The sequence below is a fragment of the Pipistrellus hanaki genome (assembly GCF_964339955.1).
Source record: "Pipistrellus hanaki genome assembly, chromosome: 15".
NCBI lineage: Eukaryota > Metazoa > Chordata > Mammalia > Chiroptera > Vespertilionidae > Pipistrellus > Pipistrellus hanaki.
The window spans coordinates 26193258-26204303 of record NC_140517.1 but is presented as its reverse complement, the minus strand read 5'-3'; the positions used below and the strand labels follow the sequence as shown (position 1 = coordinate 26204303).

Here is an 11046-nt window from a genome sequence, read left to right as displayed (position 1 = left end):
CAAAGTGACAGAGAGGAAGGAAAGCTGGAGGGCAGTTACCCCACTGTCCTTTCCCATGCAGTTGCTGTGTAGTGCCTGGCCTGGGGGCAGAGGTTCCTCACAGCACAAGTCCTGGTGTGTGAACATGCTGGCTGGTGGCTGCTCCAAGGTGACAGGAGACTGATTTCATTTGTAAAATTGGGGTCAAAAGTTGGGTTTTGAATTACTTGCTTGGTGGATTTTTTTCATCTTAAATATCTTCAACAATGAGAATGTAGGATTTTAGTTTTTAGCTAAGGGGCCAGAATCCCATACATTACCTGTTTGTTTGTTTGTTTGTTTTTAATAAGGGAATACCTACCTCCAGCAGAGCAGGGCATGGGCCAGGGCTTGGAAGAACAGGGGCCAATGTAATCCAGCAGCAGCCCCTCCTTCCACCTTGCCTTTACCTTCCCATGGCAATTGGCTCCAACCAGCTCCCACTGGTGTGAGCTTGTGCTGTAATAGGTCCCAGAGGGGAAATGGGCTTTTGCAGGCTGATTAGAAGTGAGACGCTCTCCTCTTGCAGTAGCCTGCCCGCCACATCTGCCTGCCTGAGCCTCCCTCTGGGTGTGTGCCTTGCATTGCTCAGAGGAACCCTGGTCATCGGGAAGAGGCCTAGTGGGTGTTAGCCAGCATGGTTGCTTGGCAGGGGAAGGAGGGTCAGGGATCCTGGCGTTTCCCTTTCATTTGTGGCACTTCCCTTGGGTCCTGGGGCAGTCTGAGTCCTTTATTGACATTCTGTGCAGAGTCCAGCTGGGAGTTCCTAGGACAGCTGAAAAGCCAGGTGAGCGCCACAGCTGGCCCCCAGGAACTGCACGCGGGTCCCTCGGCCTGGCTGTCTGACCCTGTGACAGGAGCACACCAGGCTGGATCGTGCAGCTGCTAAGGCAGGAAATAATTGGACGGTCTTATCGGCTTCAACACAGTAGTCTATTATCAGAGGCCACTTTTCTTAGAGAAGCCTGTAACTAAAAGATTGGGAAGAAGAAGGTAATTTTTAATCAACCAAGTTGAAAGAGAAGTACCCTCCAGAGAAGCTTCTGTACAAACGAATACCCATTTTGCTGTCATGTCCATGGGGCTGCTGTTAAAGATGCAGTTTGAGTAAGGAGGTTGATCAGAACCCAGGAGGATTAAAGAAACAAGCTTCCAGGAGAGGTGCCGTTTCTGTTGTTAGATTGCTGTGATTAAAACGCCAGGAACGGTGCCTTCAGTCTGCAGCAGCAGGGAGGTGGGCATCGACACAGGACCTCGGGGGCCCCAGGCGCAGGGCCACGTCTGCTGTCCTGTTTGTCAGTGACTAGGTTGCCTAACTGAATGCTCTTGACACTCCGACGGCCACATTGGCCATGAGTGGCCAGCATGCAGCCCCTGCCTTGCTGGAGTCGAACAGCGAAAGGCAGCCGTGGCCAGGTCAGCAAGGCCCTCGGTTGGCTAATTGTTGTTGGTAAGCCCCCTTAATACCCACCCCCTTGGTGGGTTCCCTCTCTCTTACTGGTGCCCATCACCCTGCCACATCAGCCCTGTGGACACCAGGCTGCAGCTCCTGGAAGGGCTCCGTGGGGTTCCAAGTGTGACGAGGTCTCTGTTCTCCCCACTTCCCAGGAGCACCTGAGCCCTGTCTGGGTCTGGCTGAAGTAAGAGGAATTCGCAGGGGTTGAAGTGTTGGTTTTTAAAAGCTGTTGACAGTGATGTTGATTTTAATACGAGATGGTACAAGCAGAAAGCCAGTGGCTAGGTGACAAGTACTTTGAGGGACCAGGTACTGGGTGGGCCAGCTGTGAAAGCCTCTTAGAGAGGCTGCCCGTGTGAGATGAGCTAGCTTGGTTAGGAGCCCTCTAGGTGTGTTGCAATGAGAAGGTGGCACAAGTGTTGATTATATCAGAGGATGGCAGGGAGGGGACACTTGTTCCCTGACATAAAGGAAAAGTGATCAGCTCTAGCTCCAGTGAGTCTGAAATCCACCTGCTGTCTATTGCTGAGTTCCATGTGTATGGAAGAGGCTTTCTAATAACTTCTGCTTTCCCAGGTGTTTAATCGGGAAGCAAGCTGTGTCTAGGTGGTTGATCACCAGAGATCAGTCCCACCTTATCGAATACAGACCATAGTCATCCTTTCTCCTGATTTGTAAGAGTCCAGGCTGCCCAGGGTCTGACCTTGGGGTCTGACCATGGTGTCCAGTTGGAAGCCAAGGCCCTGCCCACAGGTGCTGGGACCAGGGTGAGAAGCCACCCTGGAAGCTGCCGTGTCAGGCTGAGGACAGACATGTTGAGCTGTGTGTGGCCTGGGACTCCGTGTGGGGAAGGATCTCACTCGTGGAGCAGGGTCTGGAGACCGCAGTGTGTCAGGAGGATTGAGGCAGAGAAACGCTCATGGGAAAGGAAGATGCTTAGTACAACCGCCCCATGAGAAACACAGATGTTTAAGAAAATTAAAATAGGTTTGGAAAAAATAATACTGTGAGATCCTTGGCTGTTAGCTGGCAGAGCGGGGAGTGAGGCCTGAATGGGTAGGAGGCCTCAGGCACTCAGTTTATGGTGAAGAACCTGAGACGGTGAAAAGAGTTAGCCTAATCACGTAGGAAAAACTGGTGAGACAAGGTGGGGGGCACGTTTCAGATTCATATCACAGAGCTTCCTACTCAAAATAATAAGATCCTCCAAATGTGACAGAGGGACACTATTGGTAAACGGAGACTCAGTTCTGTAAGTTGTAATTATCCAGCTTATAATATTGTCACTAGAAGGGGCTTACATTTAGATACTACTTAGCCAAAACCGGTTTGGCTCAGTGGTTAGAGCATTAGCCTGCAGACTAAAAGGTCCCAGGTTCGATTCCGGTCAAGGGCATGTACCTTGGTTGTGGGCACATCCCCAGTTGGGGGCATGCAGGAGGCAGCTGATCAATGTTTCTCTCTCATCAATGTTTCTAACTATCTCTCCATTCCTCTCTGTAAAAAATCAATAAAATATATTTAAAAAAAAATAAAGATACTACTTATACAAAGCTTCAAGTTTTCCAAATTTCAAATGACAATATTTATTACTAAAAGGAGCAAAATTTTTCTTTAATCTCAACAGTGTCCCTTGCTTTTGGACCGTGAAATATATGGTAATGGTCTGATTTAAACATTCATTGAAGAAAATTATTTTATTTTCATTTTGTAAATAACCAAGCTATTTTTCCAACTAAAAGAAAAAGGCCGAGGTAATGTTTTTAGCTGCTTCATTAATAAGAAAAATCAGAACAGTCAACATTCCCTTTTGTCAATGCACAAAATGATTGCAGAGTATTAGCAAACAGTTCACATGCACATGGGAAAAAGGTGGAAAAAAGGAAATGCAGATTGAGACAGATTTATGTTAGAGTTCATTCACTAAAAGGCAACCACATCAGGGTCAGCGGTTTCATGTCTAGTGTGAGGATGAGCTTCACGCACTGCTCACCTGAACGGGGCGGGTGTGTGGGTTTCTCATTGAGGCCAGAAATGGTGATGGTGCAGATAAGCAGGAGAATGTCAGGGTTAGCCCAGTGTTCGGAGGCATGGGCAGATCAGTGGTCAGGACACGCTCTCTCCTGTATAAGCCACCGAGTGTGTGTTAGGGCCAAGTGCAGACAGGTGAGAGTGCAGGCCCTGCTGCTCTGATGGTGTCCGTGACCACGATACAGGACAGGCTCACTCAGAGGCCCAGGGGGAGAGCCCGATCCCAGGGCCATGGGTGCCCGAGTATCCTGCAGGGCGCATGCGCAGTGCTGGCCCTCAGCGCTATTCCTTCCTCCCGAGCCTCCCACTGTCTACCTGGCCTGGCCCGATATTTGGGAAGCCCGCACGGGGCAGATTTCTCCTGACCTGCCTTCCAGGCTCTCATAGCGTGGTGTAGGCGTCATTCACGGTATGTCTGCCCTGTTGGAACTGATAACATTCTTGAGAAAGAGAAATTCTTGAACTGTGTAAGTGCTCTTGCAATATGAGTGCTCTAATCTTAAGAAACTAGAACTTAACCACGCCTGCACTGGGTGTATCAGGTGCCAACCTCTTAGGAAGTAGCCCTGGCTCCTGACCTAGCAGGTTTGGAAGAATTACCAAGGGCCCAGGGATCCAGCCAAGACCAGTCTCCACCGTTCCTTGGGACCTTCTGCCTTCATGGGTTTGGGTTGCTGCTGTCACCACATCACCAAGCAGTGGCAGCACAGCTGGAGCCCTGCATCCATGGCACAGACCTAATGGAGGGCAGCAGGAGAGGGTGTGCACTGATGTGGCGGCAGGCCTGGGAAGCCTGGGGCCTGGCCCCGCGGCGTCGGCGCAGTGAGCTGTGTGTATCAGGCAGAGGTGTGGTGGGGCAGCCAAGTGAGGCAGGTATGTGAGGTCTGCCGCTCTCCCCCAGCCCAGCTCGCCATTCCCCAAACCCCAGACCCGGGCTCACTGCACCCGACTTCCTGTGGCAAGCTCACGTCCACACCTTGCTCTGCCCCTGGTGGCTGCCTGCTTCTCTGAGGTTCAGGAGCACGTTCACACATTTATCTCAGGCACTTGGGATTTCATGTGGAAGCAAACTCCACAAACAGCGTTTGTTCTGTGAGTTGTGGGGAACAGTTAGCCATCTTCCAGAGCATTGCTCCCATCTCCCCCAGGGGTGGTCCCCCGTTCTGTCACCACGCCTCGCTACGGTTCCCTTCTGCACTGGGCACTCCGTGCCAGCACCTCTTCCCGTGCCTCCCTGAGCCAGCGCCAACCCTCACGTGTTTCAGTGACTGAACCTTTGTGCTTCCATAGTTGTCAGACATCTCATAGAGTCTGCAGTTCACATGGTCCAGGCACATGGATACACTGTACAAATACAGCTTTTTTATTTTCAATCAAAGGCAACTGCACTTTTTCTTTTAAGGCTGAGTTAGAGACACTCAGGACAGGCCGTTTCTCTAGTGTTTCCTTACTGATGGTCTTGCCTGACTGGCCAACCCTGGCCAGAGAACAAAACTAGCCAGACACCTTATGTTTACAGACAGAGCTTCACCCTCATTCCTTCTTTCTCTTGATCCTGTTACTTCACTTTTATGCTTAACTGGGAGCCAAGGCTTGTCCGAGGCAAGATTAAAGATGACTGGTGTTCCCATTATCATGACATTGAGGTGTTTGTCAGCAATACTCAATACTGTCGGTTGATTGTGAGGGTCAGGCAGTATATTCAGCTGTGGAAATCGATGTCTTAAAACCTAGTAGGCACCTTCATGGTAACTTTCTGAGATCAAAGGCAAGAAAAAAATTGGAAGACAAGACCTATAAAAGTTAAACTGAGCTTCCTGTAGAAAAGGTTTGCATCTTCCACCCTTCATGTTGAAAAGTGTCTTTGAAATAAGCAAGTGCCCCTGGAGGAGGCCACTGGGGGCATCCCTGGGAGCACCCCCTGGGCCTCTTAGGCCCTCCCCCCCCCCCCCCCCCCCCCCCGCTTGGGTACAGGTGAGAACTGCCTTACAGGAAAACCCTGCCCAGAGAGAAAATACTGGTGGTGATTGTAGACACTTGGGTGTTTTTAAAGAATCAGAAACCTGCTGAAACGGGTTTGGCTCAGTGGATAGAGCGTTGGCCTGTGGACTGAAAGGTCCCGGGTTCGATTCCGGTCAAGGGCATGTACCTTGGTTGCGGGCACATCCCCAGTAGGGGGTGTGCAAGAGGCAGTTGATCGATGACTCACTCTCATCGATGTTTCTAACTCTCTATCTCCCTTCCTCTCTGTAAAAAATCAATAAAATATATTTTTAAAAAAGAAAAAAAAGAAACATCAATGAGAGAGAATCACTGATCAGCTGTCTCTTGCACACCCCCTACTGGGGATATGCCCGCAACCAAGGTACATGCCCTTGACCGGAATCGAACCCGGGACCTTTCAGTCCACAGGCCAAAGCTCTATCCATTGAGCCAAATTGGTCTCGGCTCTCATTGATGTTTCTAACTCTCTATTGCTCTCTCTTCCTCTCTGTGACAAATCAATAAAAAAACGTAAAAAAAAATAATAATGCTTTGCTTTATTAAAGAAAAAAAAAATCAGAAACCCAAACTAACAAAAATAGCAAAAAATGGGGCCACTATTTGATTCACTCCCCCAAATACTCCTCTTGAACAAGTCCTCAGTGTCTTATGACTCTGAACACCTCCACCAGCTCTTGGGAGCGCCCTTTGTTTTGTTTGGGGGGAGGGGGGGGGGTGGCGCATGACTTACTGAAAGGGATGAGAGCACCCTGATGACAAGACTGGGGTGCCAGGTGTTAGCCAGGACATGGGGCTGCTCCATCTGGGTGCCCAACAGGCCCCAAGGGGAGTCTGCACTGGTGAGACTCACTCTTCTCTTGGGTTTAGTGCATGTTGGAAAGAGCCCGTCATCCCACCACGAGAGTATTGGTTCACGCCATGCTCCATGGCATCTCAACAAAGACTGGAGAATATTGATCGTTGGATGTGGACTTCCTAGGAAAGCGAGTCAGAGAGTCCTTGCATTTTCATGACTCTCCTCCCTCTCGAATGACTTAGGCAGTGAGTTTTGCATTTCTGTGGCTGCACTGATTTTTTTCTGTATCAGCCTCATCTTTCTTGTTATTTTGGCTTATGTACTGCAACCTCATCTCTGTCTTTGGGGAATCTGTGTGCTAATGATTACAAACCTTAGGATTCAAAAGGATGGACGAAGGGGTTTTTCAGGGGCCTGAAATCATCCAGGTATTGTGCAGACACGAAGCAGACTTAAAAGCACAAACGAATGGGTGAGCCATCGGCACAGACATGTTGCCTGGTGACTTTAGGGTAAGGTGCGAGTTCCGGCTCCCAGCCTTGGGCGGGTGAGGAGAGGTGGGAACGGGGTGATGACCCCTTCTCCCATGACCCAGCCTAGCATCTCGGGTATCTGAATTTCTCTGCCCCAGGTTTTCACATCCAGAGCATGTCAGGAGAACTGGCTCACAAGGTTGCTCTGGAAATAATTAAAACTTGTCAGTGCTCTGCACCAGTGGGGACAGCCATGACCCATGTCTGTTTTCCCCACAGCCCCATGGTTCCTTGTTGAATTCAGCACACGTCCACGAGGATTGTGCATGAGAGAAGCAGGTCAACTGACTTGGCCTGGAGTTAGGTGACTGGTGCACCATCGGGCAAACTTGAGGCTCTGGGCAGGTAGGCAGAGCATTCGGCCTATCTGCAGGCATGCTGCAAGGCAGCCTGGTCTTGAATCACACTGGAACAATTAAAAAAGAGCTTTCTGGTCTCTCCAACCCAGTGTTTTGGTCTTGGTGGAATCTACTTGGAATTCACTCTGCATGCAGGGAAATGGCTCTGCCCTCTGCAGGTGCGGGGGCGTGGTGGGGGTGGGGTGGGGAGAGGTGTTCATTGGGTTTTCACAAGTGTGTGATGGATACATCTAGTCATGAAGCCACTACTGCTTCTGTTGAATGACATGCACTTCTATGCTGCTGCTTTTATGCATCTAACAACCTCGTGGTGTTTGCATGTAAATATATAAACCTGCGTTTGTAGGTACCATTTTTGTCATGCAGTTACTGGAATGTACAAAAAAAAATCTGTAATCTTAACAAAGAGTTGCAAACAGAATTATAAACCACATATCCCAGCATGATGGTTCTTAGAGCTGCAAGGAGCAGGCATCTTTATTTGGTTCACTTCAGGTCTGCAGCAACCACTTGATATTAAAAAAGAGGAACGGAAAATAAGATGTACAAAAAGATGTAATATCCCTTTAGAAAGCAACATTATCAGAAATGTATTTCCTACGGATCCTCCCTCCCTTTCCCATGTCTCCACTCCCCCAAAAAAGACCCCAACCTAAACCAAAATGTGAGAAGGAACGGGGATTGAATCTATAACAGAAAAAAAAATAAAACTGAATTTAACTGGAACATGCTCTAATCTTTAGTTTATTTCTGGTTAAAAATATAGCAATCCAGTGCAGTGTAGTAAAGAAATCTGCTTGAAAGGTAGCAGAGAAACAGCTAAACATAAGCAAAGCAAGGCAGAGTCATAGGCGGGCTGTACCCAGGACGACTGTGGGAACTCACTGTAAGGACCTTCCCAGTTGTGAGCACAGGGGGCCTGGGTATGGACGTGCCCGTGGCCCCACAGACATGTCCATACCCGCTGGCCGGGCTGGCTCGGGCTAGGACCATAGAGCACTCCAGCATTCTGGAGAAGGCAGAAACACCAGGAGTCTGTGTGTGTGTGGCTGAAAGTTGTGTCACATATTGGGGGAGATGGATATGCAACGATTTCTCAGGAATTTTTAAGCCACTTGGTTTCAACCACATTCCGTCCTGGGACTAGAGCAGCTCCGGAGACTGAATGAGGCATCTGGGAAGAAGAGGCATGTCTGTGGGGGAAGTTGCAGGCACAGGACAAAATGAAACTCGTGGGCTCAGTGATGTGGGAGAAGAGGGTGTCATGAAAGGGCTGCGGAGTCTGAAGGGACGTGGGAGCCTGGGTACCTGTCCTGCACAGTGAGTGCAGGAAGGCCCAGCTGCAGCCCAGGCGTGATGGCCAGGGCCGCACTGCTCCCTGCCCTCCGGCACCAGCCCCGTGGCTCTGCAGGCTCCTGGCGTCCGCAGCAAGGCTCCCCTGGGCCTGGTGGGAGGGTGGGAAGTAGAGAGGGACAGCAGGGAAACGAGGACTTCGCTGTAAGACTCGGTGTGGGACCTGGCCTTGCAAGGGAAGCCGTGGGGCAGTGCCGAGACAAGGGATCTGTTTTTTTGGGAAGAGACGAGAAGACAGACCTCTGCAGCACAGATTTAAAACAGAAAAAGCCCAGGCTGCTGCCAGCCAGGATGGGACACCCTCTTCCCTGCGCTCACACCACACTTGTCCCCGCTGTTCCAGGACAGGGAGGAGAAGCAGAGTGAGCCGACGCCCCGCGTCACGCCTGCCAACCGCTGCTCCCCCCGCGGGCACAGCTGGCCCCTCGGAGGGGTCTTCCTCGGCTGCCTCCTTCCCCACCTCCCAGGAGGGGGTGTGATGACAATGGTGGCGATTTTATTTATTTATTTTTTTGCCGCTGATTTGCTGGGATCCCTTTTCTTTCCACTTCAAGCTGGAGGATCGGCGTGCTGGCCTCCTTCTGCCATGCCACACAGCATAGTGTTATACAAGCAAAGAGTTTTGGCTAAAATCCAAAAAACATTACCCAGAAAAAAAGGCAAACTGTGAGTAATACCCAATCGTGTTTGTTCTGTGAAGAGACTCGGAAGTGGCTGTGGGCTGTCCGAGTTACGATCCTTTCCTTTTTGTTCTTTTGCTTTTAACGTCCCCCTTTTGTACACCAACTGGTATTTTTGCTAATGTGACAATTTCATCAGATGAAAAAGTTAATAAACAAAATGGCGACTCCGATGTTTAGCAAGATCACCATGGCTACCAGGATGGGAGCTGAGCCCTGGAACAGAAGGAGAGAGAAGGGATGAGCCTGGTCTGCAGTGCTCTCTCTCTGGCCATACCCACCCCCCAGCCCCAGTCCAGAACCAAACGTCCAACTCTTCAGAGCAGGAAGCCCTTCAGGAGTCAGGCCTGAGGAAGAGACTGCAGTGCCCCTCGGTCTGCAGTCACGGCCCTGGGAACTCAAGCACTCTGGCTGCTGCCCGCCCCCCAGGTGCCCCGGGTCTCCCCGTAAGTACACACCCCACACCCGGCTCTGCACAGCTGGGACTCAGACACTGCCCCTGGATTTCAGCTGCAGCCCACCCAGAGTGGCCCCTATATTCAGCCTGGGATCCCCAAACGGCCAATGGGAGAACCTCAATGGGCCTCTGAACACATCTCCCTCGGTAGAACCCACCTTCCCTGGCAGCCCGCCTCCCTGGCCAGCAGGAAGGAGCGCTTGTCCTCTCCCGCCTTTCCTGGCGCCCAGCGCCTTAGGGCGGAGACCACATCGCCTGGGCTCCCGGTACCCAGGCTCTCTGGGCTTGTCCTCGTGAAGCCTCAGGGATGGGCGCAGGGCCTGCCCCCTGGACAGGGTTAGGGCCAGCACCTGGGGCCTCTGCTGGGGCTCCCCTCCCCTCCCCTGTCCCGGTGTCCCCAGCTGCCCCTCAGGACCAGGCACTGGTCTGGCACAGGAAGTACCAGAGCCCAGCTGGGAGCCTGCACCTCTTCCCAAGGGAGCCCCATTTTAAAGCAGCCTGATTGGCCAGCAGGTAAGTGGGGTAGCCACGGAACCCGTCCTGCGTCTCCACCCCTGCCCATCACCCGGCTGTCCCAAAATAACCACGTCTGCACACAAGTGCACATGGTGGCACACGTCAGGGTTCCTGCCTTCTCCTCGCCCCAGCTGTGGCGGCCGTGGTCCCCTCCTCGGCCCTCCGGGAGCATCTGGATGTCCCCGCCCCCTCCTCGTCCAGTCGCACGTACGTGCAGCTGCACGTGCACGCAGGTTTCCTGCTGCCAGAATGAGGAAAGTGGAGTTGAGGCAGCTGGCACTTAGGCCCCAGGGGCTGCTCTCCAGGGGGGTCGAGAGGGGATTGGGCAGGGAAGACAGAAGCATTTTAGGAACCAGCCCACCAGCGAGAAGACATGCTCACAGTGGTTTCAAGGGGAAGCAGAAGTGACCTGGAGGGCCAGCAGCCTGTCTGCTGATAGGAAGCTTCTCTCCCAAAGGGACAACATCCAGATGAGGAACGGGACTCCTTGGGGACGGGCAGACCCTGCCCCTGCCCTGCAGCGGCACAGACCCTGCCCCTGCCCTGCCAGCGGCACTGAGTCCCGGGGACCAGTCTGGATGGAGTGCAGGTGTCAGCTTTGCATGCCCACGAGGCAGGCCCCAGTTTTCCTCTTGGACCCGTGGGGCTGTGGCACGCGGCGCCCATCAGCAAGTGCGAGAGGCCCGTAGGCTGACACTGGTCCAGGCGGGATCGTGTGGGGCCACACAGGCATCAGCTTGGGGTGTAGGTCTGAAGTGTGTTCCCGTGGCCCTTTCTGCTGCCGCTGCGCCAAGGGACCAAGCGTGTCCTTTTAGGCGGAAGCCGCCTGACAAAGGGTCCCAG

At 52.1% G+C, this 11046-nt stretch overlaps 1 protein-coding gene across 1 annotated transcript in view; it reads right to left on the bottom strand.

Moving 5' to 3' along the window:
- Positions 1-6051: 6051 nt before the first annotated feature.
- The window catches only part of JPH3 (junctophilin 3), an 86041-nt gene continuing 81046 nt past the window's right edge, over positions 6052-11046 (bottom strand). The window contains exon 5 of the mRNA XM_084905036.1: positions 6052-9446. Within this exon, the coding sequence (XP_084761162.1) occupies positions 9366-9446 (81 nt within the window). The 3' untranslated portion in view covers positions 6052-9365. The remainder of the gene's footprint in view (positions 9447-11046) is intronic.